General features: G+C 37.6%; 1 protein-coding gene across 8 annotated transcripts in view; it reads right to left on the bottom strand.

The window, feature by feature from the left end:
* MED13 (mediator complex subunit 13) overlaps positions 1-20,255 on the bottom strand; it is a 100,409-nt gene that overhangs the window by 64,847 nt on the left and 15,307 nt on the right. For 6 of the 8 annotated variants that reach the window (XM_059669783.1, XM_059669781.1, XM_059669786.1 and 3 more), the window contains exons 4-8: positions 6,422-6,567; positions 5,404-5,601; positions 2,506-2,700; positions 1,596-1,758; positions 821-931 (exon numbers count right to left, since the gene is read on the bottom strand). In XM_059669783.1, the coding sequence (XP_059525766.1) occupies positions 821-931; positions 1,596-1,758; positions 2,506-2,700; positions 5,404-5,601; positions 6,422-6,567 (813 nt within the window). The remainder of the gene's footprint in view (positions 1-820; positions 932-1,595; positions 1,759-2,505; positions 2,701-5,403; positions 5,602-6,421; positions 6,568-20,255) is intronic. The other 2 variants (XM_059669784.1, XM_059669787.1) reach the window with 2 other exon arrangements.

The following is a 20,255-nucleotide window of genomic DNA, read 5'->3' on the forward strand; positions in this document are numbered from 1 at the left end:
CCTGGTTATGTGCCCTGACCAGAAATCGAACCAGTGACCTGTTGGTGCATGAGGCAACGCTCAACCAACTGAGCCACACTGGCCAGGGCTGGGTAATATGTTAATGCCTCTAATAACCTAATTTCATCAAAGGCCCCAATATGTAAAATAAATACAACTGCCTAACGAATTTCAAGTTCATACATTCTTCTACCAATCTTCCAACCAACACAGTTTATTACTAAGTTTGTATTATTACAGTACAGTTTGGTCCCATGCTGAAACATACTTTGTGAATCTTATTTCAGCATTTCACCTACAGCTTGCCCAAAGGGATGTTATAAGAAAATGCACAAACCCTATACTGTATTTACTATAAAACAGATTGTGGAAATTTGTATCTAGTACGTATCATCATTTTTAGGAGAGAGAACCCTTGGGAGAAATGTCTCAGGCACAATGCCACCTATGAACACTTCTCAAGTGATGTGTGTGCCTTTTACCTTATAGATGTTATAAACACTATAATAAAGTATAAAATTCTCCTTTATTGTCTGTGAAACCAAGCTTTCACAGCCCAGCCCAGTTAACTGTGTTAAGAACTTAAGGCATACATTTATATGTACTTTCATAATCGGCTCCAAAATACTGAACGTTTTTCCTCAAATGTTTTCTTTTGAAAAATATCCTAACACACTGTTTATATAAGCTTCTTCAAACAAAGTGGGACATACATATTCAATGGCATACGAAACTATCACACACACACACACACACACACACACACACACACACACACACGTATAGGTATCAACCAACTAAAACAAACAAAAATATCTACCTTGAACAGCAGCAATTTGTTCTTTGTGTAGCTTCAACAAAATCCCAGGATGTTACTTTATCAGCTGTCTCTTCTTCACACAGACCAGCTGATGAAGCTGAATACTTCCTCCTAAGATTTGAAATTATAAAATTGTTTAGAATTCAATTTTTCTGTAACTCCGAATTAAGCATTAAAATTGATATTTTTTTAAATCAATTTTTTTGCCCAGCCAGTGTGGCTCAGCAGTTGAGTGACACCCAAGAAACAAAAAGTCACTGGCTCAGTTCCCAGTCAGGGCACATGCGCAGGTTTTGGGCTGGATCCCCAGTGTGGAGCATGCAAGAGGCAGCCCATCAATGATTCTCTCTCATCATTGATGTTTCTATTTCTCTCCCCCTCTCCCTTCCTCTCTGAAATCAATAAAAATATATTTTTAAAAATATCCATTTTTTAAATTAAGGAATAGTCACACAAATGACTGTTCATACTATCTACAAGTAACTACCAACATGTGATTTTTATTTATTTATTTTTAATCTTTTTAAGTATATATTTTTATTGATTTTAGAGAGGAAGGGAGAGGGGAGATAGAAACATCAATGATGAGATAGAATCATTGATCACCTGCCTCCTGAACACCCCCTACTAAGGATCGAGCCTGCAACCTGGACATGTGCCATTGACCAGAATAGAACCCGGGACCCTTCAGTCTGCAGGCTGACGCTCTATCCACTGAGCCAAACCGGCTAGGGCCCAACATGTAATTTTTAAACTTGAAAATGAAAATACGTACTTGTTCTGAGCTCTGTTCATATTGCATTCTTGCCAAACTCTATCCACCACATGATTGGCTAATTTTCTGGGTATTTTCCCACCATGATGGCTAGTACTATCCGAGTTGAAGCCATCAGATACTGAAGAAAATTTGACCCACTTCTGGGCAGACTGAGGATCAACTGAAAACAAACAAAAAAGAATAACATGTAGGAGAATAAAGGTAGGTTTACAGTAATACTATTTGGGTTTTTAAAAATTAATTAGTGTTAATAAATTGCCCCAAGCTATCCGAGTAGCTTATTTACATTTTGAGGGGGAAAAGTGTGTTACTTCACTTAACATAAAAAAAGCAAAAAATCTGGGCAGGGATGTGAACTGGATTGTAGTGTTATATAATGTTGATTTCCTGATTTGGAGGATTAAATTGTAGATATATAGAAAGGTGCTTTAATCTTGGAAAATATACTGAGTACATAAGGGGAGATGGAGCATCATGCCTGCAGCTTGCTCTCAAGAAGGCCAATGATAATGAATGTATACATACAGAGAAGGTGCAGAAGCAAATGTTAACAGTTTGGAAATGTGGATGCAAACTCTTCAATAAGTTTTAAGTTATTTTATATATATATATATATACACACACACACACACACATATTTATTACATATATCAGCCTAATATGCAAATTGTCCCCTTGGGAGTTCAACCAAGAGTTCAATTGCTCGCTATGACGTGCGCTGACCACGAGGGGGTGGCATGGAACGAAGGAAGGCCCCGATCAGCTCTGATCCCCAGCCAGGCCTAGAGACCCTACCTGTGCACAAATTTCGTGCAGTGGGCCTCTAGTTTTAAAATAATCATTTAATTGTTTACTGTCTTCAAAATAAGACAATCACTAGAGTTAACGAAACAAATTAGGACAATACCTGTCTGGACTTCCTCAGGAGATGTAGGTGGTGTAAGAGTAACCGAAGACATTGCAGGATCTCTTGTGGAAGCAGGCACTTGGTGTACACCCAAGCAAGAAGTTGAACAGTGAGAGGATCCCACAGAGCTTGGAGCAGGAATGTCTGACTGAGGAACTAGAACAAAGCATGCTGGGTAGATCATTCGGACACCCGCTGAAAGAAAAAAACACAGGAAAATCAATTACTATTGTAATTGTAAAGAAATCAGTTTCACTCAAAAACACTGTAATGGAACAGTAGGTATAACATAATCACATTTAAGTAATAATATATTTAACATATCTTTATAAATATATGCTTTTTGGCATAAGGTTTTTCTGGAAGAAACCACAAGAAGCTATTAGTAGTGCTTATCTTCAAAGACCGAGAAGAAAGCAGCTTTCTCTTTTCATTTTTATTTTTTTGTTGTTGTTGTTAATCCTCACCTGAGGATATTTTTCCATTGCTTTTCAAAGTCAAAGAGAGGGAGGGAGGAAGGGAAAAAGGGAGGAGGAGGAGAGAAACAGAAATATCAATGTTAGAGCAACATATTGACTGATTTGCCTCCAGCACACGTCCTGACAGGGTCCAGGAGCAGACCCGAAACCCAGATACATGTCCTTGACCCGGAATCGACCCCACGGCCCTTTAGTACACAGGCCAGTGCTTTAATACAGCCACCAGGGCTTTCTTTTCATTTTTGAATTTTCTAACCATGAATCCGTATTACTTTCTCTTTTTTTTTCCCCATTTACACACAGCACTTTTATTGAATTTATTGGGGTCACACTGGTTAACAAAATAATACAGGTTTCAGGTATACAATTCTGTAATACATCATCTATATTATATTGGTGTATTACTTTCTTACTTTAAATCCTTATTTTCAAATTTGACCAACTACAGAGTGTATTAAAATTTATTTTAAAAGTTTAACAAAGGTACCTTGGTTGCAGGCTCCTCCCTGGCCCAGGCCCTGGTTGGGGCTCATGCAGGAGGCAACCAATCAATGTGTTTCTCTCACATCGATGTTTCTCTCTGTCTTTCCCTCCCTCTTCCACTCTCCCTAAAAATCAATGGAAAAATATCCTCGGGTGAAGATTAACAACAACAACAACAAAATAATAAGCTTAACAAAGGTAATCTGGACACTAGAATTATGGAACATTTTCGGTTTTCTTCTTTTTATGTCTCTATTTAAAAAGCCTAATATATGTTTGTGTTTTGCTGCTGTTTTGGGCACAACTACTCTGATAGTAATGTATTTATTGAAGTTGGATGTTGACATTTTTATTTAAAAAGAAAACAACAAAAAACCAATGCCCTGGCCAGGTAGCTCAGTTGGTTAGAGCATCATCTTCGTATGCCATGGTTGTGGGTTTGATCCCTGGTCAGGGCATATACAAGAACAGCAGTAGGCAAACTACAGCCCGCGGGCCGGATCCAGCCTGTTCGGCTGTTCTATCCGGCCCGCAGAGCCGAAAGAGCAGCGGGTTCTCTTGCTCTCCCCTCCGCTCCTTTACCAGCAGCAGTGTTAACATGTATTAGTTCACACAAACACTCCATCCATGCTTTTGTTCCGGCCCTCTGGTCCAGTTTAAGAACCCACTGTGGCCCTCGAGTCAAAAAGTTTGCCCACCCCTGTACAAGAAGCAACCAATGAATGCATAAAGTAGAACAGCAAATCGATCCCTCTCTCAAATAGATAAAATAAATTTAAAAATAAGGCAATCTTTATATATAACATTACCATATGATTCCATTACACACAGTACTGCAGATTCTAACCCCAATTACCTGCTCAATTATACATTCCCCACACCTCCTATGTCTAAGGTGGAGTATACATCTTCATCTCATTGTTAGGCTTGGTTTTGTAATTTGCTCTGGAATGTAAATGCGCGTAATATATGTCACATCCCAACAGGAGCTTTAATTTAAATGTGCTTGCAGGAACAGTGCAGCCTCTCTTACTTCTATCCTTTACCTTGAGATTAACTTTTCCAAAATACAGTTTACCTTGTTAACCTAGGTCCCTGATGAGAAGACATATAGAATACAGCCAATCGCTCTGATCGGTTTGGCTCAGTGGATAGAGCGTTGGCCTGCGGACTCAAGGGTCCCAGGTTCGATTCCGGTCAGGGGCATGTACCTTGGTTACGGACACATCCCCAATAGGGGGTGTGCAAGAGGTAGCTGAATCGATGTTTCTCTCTCATAGATGTTTCTAACTCTCTATCCCTCTCCCTTCCTCTCTGTAAAAAATCAATAAAATGTATTTTTTTAAAAAAGAATACAGCCAATCAGAAGAGAGATGACCTGGCTAAAGCAGATGAAAGATCCAAGTTCTTTAGGTACATATTATTTTCTGCCTTTTAAATTATCAGAGGTGACAGTTTTACTAAATTTTAAAATATTGAGTAACACAGGTTGTCAACTTTTCAGCCTCCAAATATTATTCATTCACAATTATTTCATTCCCACCTTTAGCATGCTATCCTTTAGGTGGAATGTATTTCCCTGACCCAATGACTTTGGCTTGGCCAAATGACTAATTTTGTCTACTAGAACATGAGCAGATGTATCCTAGTAGAAGTTTTAAATACACTTACTAGTACATAGCTAGACTCAGTCCCTATTATTCTTTTGTTCCTGTAAGAACAGCATGTCCTAAATACTGGGTACTCCTTGAATCTAGATTGCAGAATAAGATAGAAGGAGCCAAACCACGACAATGCTGAAGCCTTTACATAACATGAGCAGGAATAAGGAAAAAATAAAATGTTTGGTGTTGAAAGCCACTAAGGTATTGCAGTTGTTTAACTAACACATACAGTCACATATTTCCCCCTTAGGATTAATGCTCAGCATCCGTACCAACAAGAACTTCTACTGCAGCTAAAGAATCATCTTCCCAATCCATATCTTCCTGTTTATCTTCAGACATCTCCTTCAAGCAAGATGAGATAGGATAGAATTGTTTCCATTCACCAATTAACTTTTTTGTAGCTGAATCGGACATCTTGAATGCCTGTCCTGTGAGAGTGCCATTTAGTCCAAATGGGCTTAAGATAACTAGAAATCCAAAATGGAATACAGTAAGTAACTAAAAACTATTACACCAAATATGATCACATTGAACAATATTGTTAGTAATTATGCAATTCTTAAAAAGTTAAAGAAAAGCCATAATGATCATTCCTGAGAAAAATCAATGTATTGTACTTCATTATTGTGAAGAAAAGTACAACACTGAGGTTATAAAAACTTAAACTTTTGTCTACCCAAAAATTCCAGATGTACAAAATTTCACAACGAACTGGGAATATCTGAATTCAATTTATCCTGATTTCCACTAAGGAAAAGTAATTCGAGGAAAAACAGTATGTGTATATGTAAATCTAAGTACTTATTATGTAATGTCATGTACATTTTTAAAAAGCAAACACTAGGCTTAGAATTAAAAGAAAAACACAGCCAGTCCTTAAAAACAATTCAGCAATCTTATAAAATATACTTCTAAATAAATTATACCAAAATCCATGTTAAATGTCTAAAATGACTTACATGAACTGACATGCAAGATGGCCAAGAAAACATAAACCCATATATCTGCTTTCTATTTAAAAAAACACTTTAAAAAAATAAATAAATATAAAAAAACACTTTAAAATATACTACCAATCAAGTACAAGAATTTTTAAAATAATATTGATATTTAAAATTATTTCATTGGCTTAATATTCTAATAGGTAAGTAAAAAGTAAACTACATCAGAATCATCATTAGGCCAAATCTCATTAATCCCAAAATGTCAAGTTACCAACTTCAGTAAGAATTTTCTTGAAACAATAAAAAAATCAAATACGTAAGCCATCAAATCAAAATAATCTACCTTGAAATGGGCTATTAGACTGCTGAGCAAGGGTAATATGCTCTTCACTAAGAAGGTACACAGGTTGATGTTGGTTAATTTCCACACTGGTACAAACATTGCTATCTCCATGCAAGAAAAAGGTGAAAGAGCAGGACAAGTGTTCACTAATAAAGAAGAAAAAGTTATATTTTAGTGATAACATGCTAAAAAAAAACTTGCTTTTCTTTATTATGAAATTATACCACAACAATACATATTATCTTTATCCCAGAAATTCTACTGCATCATCTGAAGGGGAAAAAAATAACAGATCTGAACAAAGATTTAACTACAAGAAATGTTCTTCACTGTTTATAGTAAAAAAACTGCAAATGGAGTAATCAATTAAATAAGTTAGGTGTATACACACACCACACCACACACACACACACTACAATATAGCCGCAAAAATATGTAAAGGTGGGGACTAGATTTAATGGAAAGGGTAAACTGCCAAAATAGTATAGTCTCAATTTTTTTTTTTAAAGACAGGCACTTTTTTTTTTTTTTTTTTTGATTTCTTACAGAGAGAAAGAGAGAGGGATAGAGAGTTAGAAACATCGATGAGAGATCAGCTGTTTCCTTCACACCCACTAGTGGGGATGTGCCTGCAACCAAGGTACATGCCCTTGACCGGAATCAAACCCAGGGCCCTTCAGTCCACAAGCCGACGCTCTATCCACCGAGCCAAACCGGTTAGGGCTAGTCTCCATTTTTTAAAAAAGAAAAATGAGTCCGGCTGGCATGGCTCAAGGGTTGAGTGTCAACCTATAAACCAGGAGGTCACTGGTTCGATTCCCTGTCAGGGCACATGCCTGGGGTTGTGGGCTCGATCCCCAGTAGGGGGCGAGCAGGAGGCAGCCAATCCATGATTCTCTCTCATCATTGATGTTTTTCTCTCTCTTGCCCTCTCCCTTCCTCTCTGAAATCAATAAAAATATATTTACAAACAAAAAAGGAAAAAAGTATCTTTGGTGAAAAAAAGTCTAGGTGTGCAACAGAATTAAGGGTGACCTAATTTTTATTTTTGTTCATTTCCCCTCTATTTAAAAAATAGACATATTTCATTTTATTATTTCTGAAATTGGGCTGCATGTAATCAATCAAGAATTAAATGTATGGTCCTTCCTCCAGCCCCAATGAAGTTATTTTAAAGCAATCATGGGTCTTACAATTGAAGGCATCCTAGATTCAAAGCTACATGCAAAACAGAACACCTCATGAAATTTAGATATGGCTTGGTATACAGGTCGGAAAATAAAACTTCCCCAAGAAAAAGAAAGTAGCTGTGTCCTTAAGATAAAAATTAGAAAGGTTAAGTGGCCCAGAGAATATTGTACACTAAGAAGAATCTACTTTTCTTATTTCTTCTCTACACATTTATCTTAATACGACTTAATCAGTTCTTTAAAATATAACAGTAAGCTCAAAACCTGTTGTATGTATCTATAAGCCCTCTTGATTTATTTCTGGACAAGGTAAGGTCACAATAAATAAAAATTAAGTTATAGTAAAAGTAATACTATAACAGAAGTGGGAAAACAGAAGGTAGGAAAGGGGTGAAGAGTAATGGAGAGCTGAGAATATCTTCATCGAATATATTCAGGGTGGGGCAAAAGTAGGTTTACAGTTGTTCGTATGGAAAATAGAATAATAATAATACAAGAATAATATCCTCTGCATATTAACAACTGTAAACCTACTTCTGCCCCATCCTGTATTAGGGAGCCAACAGGTAATGTCTAAAGTTGATAGAACAAGAAACTGAAATTAAAGCTTATCATTCAAGGTCAAAAGAAAAACTGAAAATAATATAGCTGAAAACAATGTAACTAAAAAAAAAACATCTTTCATGGCAAAGAATCAGTAGAGTTGTGCCTGAAGTTGATTAATCAAGGCCTAGAGGCAAAACATTTCTGAAATTATGGCAGTAACCACCAAAAGAAATAAACAAAAACATTTTAAAAACAAAAATAAAAAACAAACAAAACCCGGTTACTTTTAGAGCAATTAAACAGCAATCTTAAAATTTTTCTAAATTTATAATACCATTCATTTTGTGTTGCTTGCATCAACATAACTTTCAATTTTCAAAAAATTTATGAATTCGCCCTGGCCGGTGTGGCTCAGTTGGTTGGAGCATCGTCCTGTACTCCAAAAGGTAGTGGGTTTGATTCCCAGTCAAGGCACATACCCAGGTTGTGGTTCAATCCCCAATTGGAGTGTGTGTGGAAGGCAACCAATGGATGTTTCTCTCTCACATCCATGTTTCTCTCTCTCTCCTTTCCTCTCTCTAAAATCAATTTTAAAAATTTTTATGAATTCTATACATTAAATCCTTTCTCCATTGAAGGGCCCTGGCACCCTTGCTGAAGATCATTTGAACACATATATGAAAGAGTTTATTTCTGGACTTGATCCTTTTCCACTGGTTTACATATCTGTCTTCATGCCAATACCATGCCTTTTTTTATTTTTTTTTATTACTGTAGCTTTGTATTATGTTTTGTTCACCCACCCTTCGCTTTATCCAGGCTCTTTGGTGTGATTTTGTAGTTCCTCCCATTAGAGGTGAAATATACGTCCCCAACCGTTGACTTAGGCTTGCTTTGTGACTTGCTTTGGCCAAGCAGAAGCTTGAAATGTGCTTATGCAATATGGCTTGCCCTCCAGTGTCTCTTTCATCACCATAAGAAGATGTCCTGGCTGACTCACTGGTCTAAGATGGAAACACACCTGTACCCAGCCTATAGTTTACTAAGTGGACTAGACTGGCTAATCTCCATTTGGCCTGCAGATACATTAATAATACATAATTGATTTTTTTGTTAGTTTTGTTCTTATCCCCCAGAATATTTTTTCCATTGATTTTTTTTTTTAGAGAGTAGAGGGGAAGAGGAAGAGAAGGAGGGAAGGTAGGGAGGGAAAGAAACATTGATGTGACACAATGTTTCTGCACTCGCTCCTACCAGGGTCGGGGATCGAGCCCGCAACAGAGCAACGGGGCCCTTGACCAGGAATCAAACCCACCACCTTTTGGTCTATGGGCTGATGCTCTAACCACTGAGCAAATCGGCCAGGGCATAACTGATGTTTTAAGCCCTTATGTTTGTTTTGTTTTTTTAATTTGTTTGTTAATTTGATTTTTTTACAGAGAGGAAGGGAGAGAGATGGAGAGTTAGAAACATCGATGAGAGAGAAACATCAATCAGCTGCCTCCTGCACATCCCTCTACTGGGGGTGTACCCGCAACCAAGGTACATGCCCTTGACCGGAATCGAACCTGGGACCTTTCAATCCGCAGGCCGACGTTCTATCTACTGAGCCAAACCAGCTAGGGCAAAGCCCTTATGTTTTGGAAGTGGTTTGTTACACAGCAATAGCTGATACACAAATTGGCACCAAAGATGAGATGCTACCATGACAAAAACCTAAATATATGTGGCATTGGCTTTAGGACCAGATGATTGGTAATAAGAAATATAAGACGCCAAAACCGGTTTGGCTCAGTGGATAGAGCGTCGGCCTGCGGACTAAAAGGTCCCAGGTTCGATTCCGGTCAAGGGCATGTACCTGGGTTGCGGGCACATCCCCGGTGGGGGATGTGCAAGAGGCGGCTGATCGATGTTTCTCTCTCATCAATGTTTCTGACTCTCTATCTCTCTCCCTTCTTCTCTGTAAAAAAATCAATAAAATATATTAAATATATATATATATAAGACACTGAAAAATGGTGAGAAAATTATTATGTAGGGGGTTGGGGAAATGGTGAACACATTTTATACAATGAAAAAATATTTCATAGGATTGTTAAGCCCCATGTCAGTCACGGGTGACTGATACTATACTTTCCATCCAGAAGACAAACCACGCTGGGCGCTTAACGTGTTAAAATAAACTGGACAACAGAAGACGTGCCTAATGAACTTATAGAGTTGGGGAACAGATAAAGTAAAAATATAATTTGGTTGTAAGCAGCTATCTATATCTATCTATCTATCTATCTATCTATCTATCTATCTATCTATCTATCTAAAAGCCTAAGTGATCGGTGCAACCAGTCACTATGACGTGCACTGACCACCAGGGGGCAGACACTCATTGCAGGAGCTGCCCCCTGGTCATCAGTGCACTCCCACAGCAGGAGCAGTGCCTCACCCAGCCTGGGCTTGGGATCCTCCCCAGCCGCCTGCTGCTTCATGCACTGCTACATCCCCTGAGGGGTCCCAGATTGTGAGAGGGTGCAGGCCAGGCTGAGGGACCCCACCGGTGCACAAATTTGTGCACCGAGCCTCTAGTACTTGATAAAGTACTAAAAGAAAGAGATGAACTCAGAAAAGAACTTTCTGGTTAGCAAATATAATCTAGAAAGAATAGAGACAGCCCAGAATCTATAGGGCTAGAAAATAAACTGTTTCTGAACAAAGTAATGGTGTGGCCTATATTATAACACAGCCTTGAGGAAAAGACCAAATCAAGAATGTGTTAACAAAACATGAGCCCAGCTGGCATGGCTCAGTGGTTGAGCATTGACCTATCAACCAGATCACAGTTCGATTCCTGGTTGGGGCACATGCCCAGGTTGTGGGCTCAATCCACAGTGTGGGGGCATGCAGGAGGCAACCGATCAATGATTCTCTCTTATCACTGATGTTTCTATCTCTCTCCCCCTCTCTCTTCCTCTCTGAAATCAATAAAAATATATATTTTTTAAAAAAGAATAAAGAATGCAAACATGAGTCTTGATACCAACTGAAACATCAGGCTTTCTTTTTAATTATCCCCAAGACTCCATACATTTATTTTTCTCAAAAAAAATGCATCTAATGTAAACAAACATACATGCAACTAGTTTTGTTTCTATTATGTTGTAACGCAAATGTAGCCAGCCATATTTGTGGTTTTGAGTGTCCTCTTTTCTGACACAATTTTTCTATAATTAGGTTGAGTTATAGAGCATGTAAATATACAATATAATTTCTAAGTAGCATTTTTATCTTAGTAAACCATTAATGTTACATTTCTGAGAGGGATATGTCCATTATATGTATTGACACAAAACAGGCAGAAATCAATTTTCAAGGCATTTTTCTCTCTAAACAATAAAAAAGGACATGAGAATTTAAAAGCAAGACAAAAATGCTTTTAAAAATAAGAAAAGTTTACATTCCACTGGTCAGAATGACTAGAATACATTTTTTAACAGTATAAGATTTTTACAGGTTTTTCAGGAAACCTTACAAGGCAAACTATCTTAGTAGAGGAAGTAAAATTTAAGTGTTCAAAGGGGGAATTGCTAACTGAAACTACTACGTATGTCAAGAAAAACATTTATTAAGGAAGTGACTCAAGCAAGAATAATCTAGTAGGTAGAGAAATTATAATTTGATTAGTTTTAGGAATCAAGTAAGTATGCTATACAAATGATTATGAATGCTGTGTGCTTTCTCAGTAACTGAGTAGCAGATTTTAAATCTGAATTGCAAATACTTCCAACAACATTTGCAAGTATAAGCAACAACCTCAAACAGTCTGATGTTCTTTATCTTTAAAAGGCAAAGAAGATAGGAGATCTGAATTTTATATCCTCATATTTACTGTTCTGTTAATTAGTGAAGTATAGTTCTTAAAAATATAACTTTCAAGTATACATAAAATATTAAATGAGAATAAAAATGGATATTCAAAATGGATTTTTGCCATGACATAAAAAGCAAATGATCTGACTAAAAATTTTCCTAAACAGATTACTATAATCTAGTGAATGGTAAAAAGAAGTGCATTACTTAAATTCTAATAAATATTATTTAGGAAATTAAATGTAATCTGATATATATAAAAATCAAGGCCCATAAAAATGAAGGCCAAATATAGACTTTCCATATGTCCAAAGAACACATGACAATCTTAACAACTTTCAAATCAGAAAAGAAAATTTGGCTCTTTGATGTAAAGTGATCCATTTGTCTCCAAGGGGTCCTGGTAAAAACCTAATATTCCAATATGCAAAATATATGACCAATTTCTCAGCTCTATTTATCTGTACTGCCCTATACTCACCAGCAGTTCTCAATTGTTGTCTATGATTAAGTAGAACATCCCCTCCTATATAGTGCTAGCATGTTCTCAAAATGTACGTTTACAGTTGTGAGTTCAAGAAACAGAGTTTATTCTTGTATTAATTATTAATTACTGTATTGTTTTCCATATGAATAGCTGTAAACCCATTTTTGCTCACCCCTGTATAGTCTTATCTAATTATAAAATGGTTTAAAATAAACCAAGTTTGTGCATGACCTAGGAGAAAAAATTATACATTCTAAATATGAGGTAAAATTTCTGGAATTCTTATATTAAAGGCAATATTCTCGTCAGAAAATATAGGGCCAAAAGAATGGTAAGTAATACTGCCATACTAAATTCAGAATAGTTCTTTCAAGGAGTGGTATCACTGATCATATTTTTGGTACTTAGCACTTAAAAAAAGTGAAGTTAATCCCAGCCGGTGTGGCTCCGTGCTGAACCAGGAGGTCACGGTTCAATTTTTGGTCAGGGCACATGCCTAGGTTTTGGGCTGGATCCCCAGTGTGGGGCGTTCAGGTGGCAGCTGATCAATGATTCTCTCATCATTGATATTTCTCTCTCTCCCTCTCCCTTCCTCTCTGAAATCAATAAAAATATATTATAAAAAGAAAAAAAGTATTGCAGAGGATACCATTGCTCTCCAGGGGCTTACACTGTAATAACCAAACCAAAAGGTATGAGTGAGGCAAAATTTACAGGTGAAACTTAACAGTCAACTGTTGTAGAAAAATGTTCCTCATTTAAGTACTGAAATTAAAAGATTCTTTATTCCTAAAACAGAAAATGAAAATATGCTTATAGATTAAAACTACCTGTTCTATAACAGTTTAATGTGTGTACTGCTTTAGGAGGCTCCATACCTAATCTATTTTTAGCATTTCTGTTAGGTAGGTATAGACAAATGATCTTATCTTGCTGGTAGGGAAGTCAAGGCACAAAGAAATTAGATGGCTTACGATCATAAAACTAGTTAAAGGGAATGATGGTTTAAAGCCCTAGTCATCCTAACAACCAATTAAAAATGGGCAAAGGACTTGATATACATTTATCCAAATAAGTTATACTAATGGCCACCAAACACACAGAAAGATGCTCAACATCATTAATTATTAAGGAAATGCAAACCAAAACTACAATAAGATACCACTTCATACCCATAAAGATAGTTAAAAAAAAAAAAGGAGGAGGAGAAAGGAAAAAGAAAAGAAGAAAAGAAAAAGAGGATATGGAGAAATTGGAACCCTTTTGCACTGCTGATGGAAATGTAAAATGGTGAAGCCACTATGAAAGGAGTATGGTGGTTCCTTAAAAAGAAAAAAAACTAACATAGAATTACTATATAATCCAACAATTCCACTTTTGGATATATTCTCAAAAGAACTGAAAGCAAGGACTGAATAGATTATTTTTACACCAATATTTATAGCAGCATTATTTAGTATAGACAGAAAGCAGAAATAACTCAAATGTCCATGGACAGATGAATAAACAAAAAGTGGTATAAAAATACAACAGAACATTATTCTGCCTTAAAAATGAATGAGGGGAGAAACCAAGATGGCGGCACAGGTAATCACCTATACTTGCTGCCTCTCAAAGCCACACCAAAATTACAACTAAATGGCAGAACAACTACCACCAGAACCGCAGAAAAGCTGGCAGAGTGGAAATTCTACAGCTAGAGAGGTGAAGAAAGCGCACTGAGACCGGTAAGAAGTGCAGAGGCGCGGAAAGTGCTAGCACCTGGATGTGCTGTTCTTTAAACTGGAAGGGAGATACAAGCTCCCGCTTGCCCTGAATTCCAGTTACGGAGGAGACTTTGGGGGATCCAGACACATACGGGGAGAAACTAGACTGTCTGGCATTGGGACAGGAACGTGAGGGCGGCTTACTCTTAGAGGTGCTCGCAGCAATCATTGTTCCTGCACGGGTGCGCAGGGCCGGACAACCAGGGACTTAGCCGGTTCAGGGAAGCCATTGCTGTTTGCTCTGCCCTGGTGATTCCCAGAAACCCCTCCCAATTTACAACCCCACCCAAGCTGTGCGGCATCGGCTTTTACATATTAATTTCCTGTCCTTTCGCCTAAAACAAACTGCAGCTGGGTCAGAGAGCCCCAGAGATTCCAAAAGAAGGCCCACTACCTGGCAGCAGCAGCAGCCTTGCTCACAGCTGGGCCTCATCTGGGCACTTCAAACTCCATACAAAGAGCAGGAATTTGCAGATGTCTCTGTAGCTCCTGCTGGGCGGCCCCAGACAGTGGCTGACCTTGCACCTCCTCGGAGATGAAAACGGATTACAACTCTTCATATCCATAAGAGACACACTCAAGGGGCAAATTCAGTGAGCACCAAAGCCCTACTAAAGCAAGTCCTACCCCATAAGGGTGTCCCCCTGCGCAATAGATCTTCCAGTGTAGACACAGCTAGTCACCACAGCCTATTGGTCTGGAGGTCAATTCCTCCCAGTGATACCAACAGCAATCACGGCTTAACTACAACACTGTGCAAACATCCCACAAAGGGGTGCACCAAAAAGCATCCACCTCAGGTGATTGGGGAGGCTGAGCCACTGGGCCCTATAGAACACCAACCACACAAGGCCACTCTATCAACTCAAGGAGACTTAGCAGCTACCCAGTACATAGAAACAAACACAGGGAAGCAGCCAAAACCACAAAGAAACAAATCACAAATGAAAGAAATGAATGAAAACAAAATACTGGATGTAGCATTCAAAACCATGGTTATAAAGTTACTCAAGAATCTTCTAGAAACCTCAGAGAAGTTTAGTGAGACCCTCAAGAATATGAAAAAGGACCAATCAGAAATTAAGCATACACTGACTGATATAAAGAATAATATACAGAGATCCAACAGCAGACGAGAGGATCCCAAGCATCAAGTCAAATATTTGAAATATGAAGAAGCCAAAAACACCCAACTAGAAAAGCAAAAAGAAAAAAGAATCCAAAAATATGTAGGTAGTGTAAGGAGCCTCTGGGACAACTTCAAGCATACCAACATCCAAATTATAGGGGTGCCAGAAGAAGAGCGGCATATGAATTGCCTGAGCAAGATATTGAAAACCTATTTGAAGAAATAATGACAGAAAACTTCCCCTACCTGGTCAAAGAAATAGACTTACAAGTCCAGGAAGCGCAGAGAACCCCAAACAAGAGGAATCTAAAGAGGACCACACCAAGACACATCATAATTAAAATGCCAACAGCAAAAGACAAAGAGAGAATCTTAAAAGCAGCAAGAGAAAAACAGTTAGTTACCTACAAGGGAGTACCCATACGACTGTCAGCTGATTTCCTACAGAAACTATGCAGGCCAGAGGGAGTGGCAAGAAATATACAAAGTGATGAATAGTAAGAACCTACAACCAAGATTACTCTACCCAGCAAAGCTATCACTCAGAATTGAAGATCAGATAAAGAGCTTCACAGACAAGAAAAAGCTAAAGAAGTTCATCACTACCAAACCAGTATTATATGAAATGCTAAAGGGTATTCTCTAAGAAAAGGAAGAAAAAGGTAAAGATAAAAATTATAAACAACAAAGTGACCACATATACATATCTATCAACAAGTGAATCTAAAAACCAAGTGAATAAAAAATCTGAAGAACAGAATAAACTGGTGAATACAATAGAATCAGGGGCATAGAAAGGGAGTGGACTGACAATTCTTGAGTGGAAAGGGGTGTGGGGGGTATAGGAAGAGATTGAACAAAAATCTTACACCTATGGACAAGGACAATGGGGTGGGGGGTAAAGGCATGGGGTGGGGTGGGAACCGGGTGAAGGGGAGCTATGGAGGGAAAAAAGAGGAACAACTGTAATAATCTGAATAAAGATTTATTTTAAAAAAATGAATGAAATTGTGGTGCATGCTACAACATGGATGCAAACCTTGAGATTATGCTAAATGAAATGAGTCAGCCACAAATACTATATGATTCCACTTATATAAGGTACCTTAGAACAGTCAAATTCATTAGAGACAGAAAATAGAATGGTGGTTACCAGGGACTAGGAGTAGAGAAAAATAAGGAGTTACTATTTAATGGGCACATTTTCAGCTTTGGATGATGAAAAAGTTCTGCAGATAGACAGTGGTGATGGCTGCACAACAATGTGAATGTACTTAATGCCACTGAACTATAAAATGAAAAGTGGTTAAAATGGTAAATTTAGTTGTGTATATTTTACCACCATTCAAAAACAAAACAAAAACAACAACACCCCTAATCATTCTAATTCCTAGATTATTCTATTAATTCAATTGCTTCCAAACCTGTCTTTCACCTGGAGGACTTTTAAAAATTCTAAAGCCCAGGCTCTCGGGTTAAAACACAATCATCAGTAATTTTAATCTCTCAGGGTTATTCTACATCCAGACAAGTTTAGGAACTACTGCATGACTCTGTATTTCTGTAGTCCTAATAGTAATTTTTTAAATTGATTAAATTTACAGGTATAATTTCAATATCCAGTATCCCCCTGAAAAAAAAGGATCTATACTAAAATTCCAAAGATAAACATCTTATCAGTGAATTTTGTATATACTTCTACTCACTTAGTGAATACTTTACTGACTTTATACAGTAAAGAATTCTTAGAAAGCAACAGCATATTATTCTGGTTTACTAATTCAAGTGCTCTGTAAATAGTTTTGTTTCTTTTTTAAAAATACTTTTATTGATTTCAGAGAGGAAGGGAAAGGGAGAGAGAGATAGAAACATCAATGATGAGAGAGACTCATTGATCTGTTGCCTCCTGCATGCCTCACACTGTGGACCGAGCCCAGAACCCGGGCATGTGCTCCAACTGGGAATCAAACCGTGAACTTCCTGGTTCACAGGTCCACGCTCAACCATTGAGCCATGCCGGCTGGGCTTTTTTTTTCTTTTTAATCCTCACCCAAAGATATGTTGTACTAATTTTAGAAAGAAGGGACAGAGGGAGGGAAACGATGTTTGAGAGAAACATTGATCGGTTGCCTCTCATAATTTTCATGACCTATAATCCAGCTCCAACACTTACAAGCTTTATACCTTGGACAAGTTACTTAATCTCTTTGTGCTTCAGGTTTAACAACTGGAGTAAAATGGGGATGCTGTGGGAATTGAGCTAATACATATTAAGCCCTAATTTCAAACACTGTGTAGACAATTCTGCTTAGGCAAAAATTGCTCACTCCCTTCTCCCCTTCAGAAAAAAATTCTCTATTTTCATTCATATCTAAAACCAACAGTTCAAAAAGATAGATCTTTACGAATCGTAGTAAGGCCCAGCCGGGTGTGGCTCAGAGGTTGAGTGTCAACCCAGGAACCAAGAGGTCACCGGTACGATTCCCGGTCAGGGCATATGCTAGGGTTTCAGGCTCGATCCCTAGTGTGGGGCATGCAGGAGGCAGCCGATAAATGATTCTCTCTCATCATTGATGTTTCTATCTCTCCCTTTCCCTTCCTCTCTGAAATCAATAAAAATATATTAAAAAAATAAAATAAGAATCGGAGTAAGAAATGATAAGAAAAGCTTACTGTAGACAGGCTCTTTACATTATTCCAGGTCAGAGAAAAAATTAGAGGCACTCACTCTCTGAAATGGATGAAACAAGGGGACTCAAGCACCCAGAGATACTAGATATAGCTGAGGTGATGTATTTAAAAGAGGATACAAGTAAGCCCTAATATAAGTATACAAGTATTATACCCTTTCCTAATAGGCTCCCTAAACATTGACAACAAAGTATATACTCTAGTCAGGACACTGAAGAACTGCTCTGGGAAAACTAACTTAAATGGTGGGAATGAGGGGACACACAGAGACTATTGAGCAACAGGCACCCAATAAAAATGGCCAGGTCTCTAACAAATCACTCTATTAAAGCCTGCAATTTCATGCTACTCAATACATAGACCTTCCAGTCAGCATTTTAATGCCCCAAAGTCTTAAGAGTAGAAAGGAAGGTAAGTCAGACATTCGGGATCCAAATATATTACTTCTCAGTACTCCCTTTTCAGGAAACTACTGGTGGATGGCCACTACCAAAACAGTTAAACAGAAAAAAAAAGGAAATATAAGATCTAGGAAATAAGAGGCAAAGGGAATTCCCAAGATGACTGCTGTGAAACAGACCTATAGAACAACCATTTGGAACTGAAGAATGAAGGGCTCCAAAAGGGATGTTAACAGGAGAGGGAGAGAGGAAAAAAATAAAAGAGATTACACAAACTTCTTAAAGGTAAGGAGATTTATACTTCTGGTAGATTGTCTAGGGGTGAATTATCAAGTTGTACAAAGATCAGGGATCAGCAAACTTTATCTGTAAAAAGCCAGAGAATAAATATTGTAGGTTTTGTGGGTCATCATTATACAATTTTGCTTCAGTGTGAAAGCAGGCATAAAATAAATCAGCAATGAGTTAGCATGGCTGTGCTACATTATAATTTTATTTACAAAACATGTGGCAGGCTACATTTGCTCTGTGGAGTGGTAGTTTACCAACCCCTAACATAGATAATTAAATGAAAAAAGAGATAATCATTAACATTAGGAAAAACAAAAAGATGTGGAAGAAATGGAATATAATCCTAATACACTATATGGCTCAGCTATAAATAATATTTATATAACCATAGTAATATAAACAACAGGTACTGTTTTTACCAAGTCTTATAATAACTATACTAGCAAGACAAGGAAGGAGTAACCAAAGAACATATACGCATATACTGATAGCCCATGGACACAGACAATAGTGTGGTGAAGGCCTGGCGTGGGGAGGGGACTGGGTGAAGGGGGGCAAAGGGGGGACATCTATAATAATGACAACAATAAACAAATTAATAAGAAATAAAAAGATAAGGAAAGAGAGAAGGGAGAAGAGTGTATACAAGTATGCCAATGTCCAAGTGTTGGGCATTGGGGGGGGTATCAGGAATAAAATACCTAAACCATCAATAGGAAATCAATAGATTAAGCCTGAATAACTGAAATAACTGAAAACTCAAGAATAAGTATGATATTTGCTTCTAAAACTTTAAATAGGTAAATTAAAATAAAGTTAAAAGAATTAAAAGAGATTGCCTCTGTTTTTCACATCTAATAGTTGGGATTCAGGACTACAGCTTTTCATTTTAAATTATGGTAATCTGCCTGACTTTTTAAAACTAAAGAGTGAGCATTGCTAATTGCCTACCTGATAATCTACTTCCCCTTCCAATTGCCTACTTAATATCTATTCTCCATTTTTTCTTACTAACCAAAAGCCTTATTTTGTTCAGAGGGGTAATGTTCCCATACAAAAAAAAAATGTACGTTTCTCTCAGAATAGCCAATAATATGTCAGCTAAAGTTTCCAGAAAATAATCTATTTTCTGACCTAAGGGTCAATCCCCCTTATTGCTTCTTCCCTTCCTTCCTCTTCCTGCCTAGAATCCACTGTGATTGAAGTCTGGGGATACAACACCTATAGGGACCATCAGAATGAAAGTCAAAGGCTAAAGATGACTGAGTAGAAAACTCCAGGGAACCCGAGTCCTTGATGACATTATTGAACAGATACACCAGTACTGAACTATCTACCTCCAGATTCCTTGCCAAGTAGGTAGGTTTGCAGTCATTTGCAACTGAATGCATTCCTAACAAGTATAGTTATTTTGTTCACAATAAAGGTTTATTTTAATTTTCAAAGAAGAAAAAAATGAAAGAGCCTTG

The sequence above is a fragment of the Myotis daubentonii genome, chromosome 16, assembly GCF_963259705.1.
Source record: "Myotis daubentonii chromosome 16, mMyoDau2.1, whole genome shotgun sequence".
NCBI classification, from domain to species: domain Eukaryota; kingdom Metazoa; phylum Chordata; class Mammalia; order Chiroptera; family Vespertilionidae; genus Myotis; species Myotis daubentonii.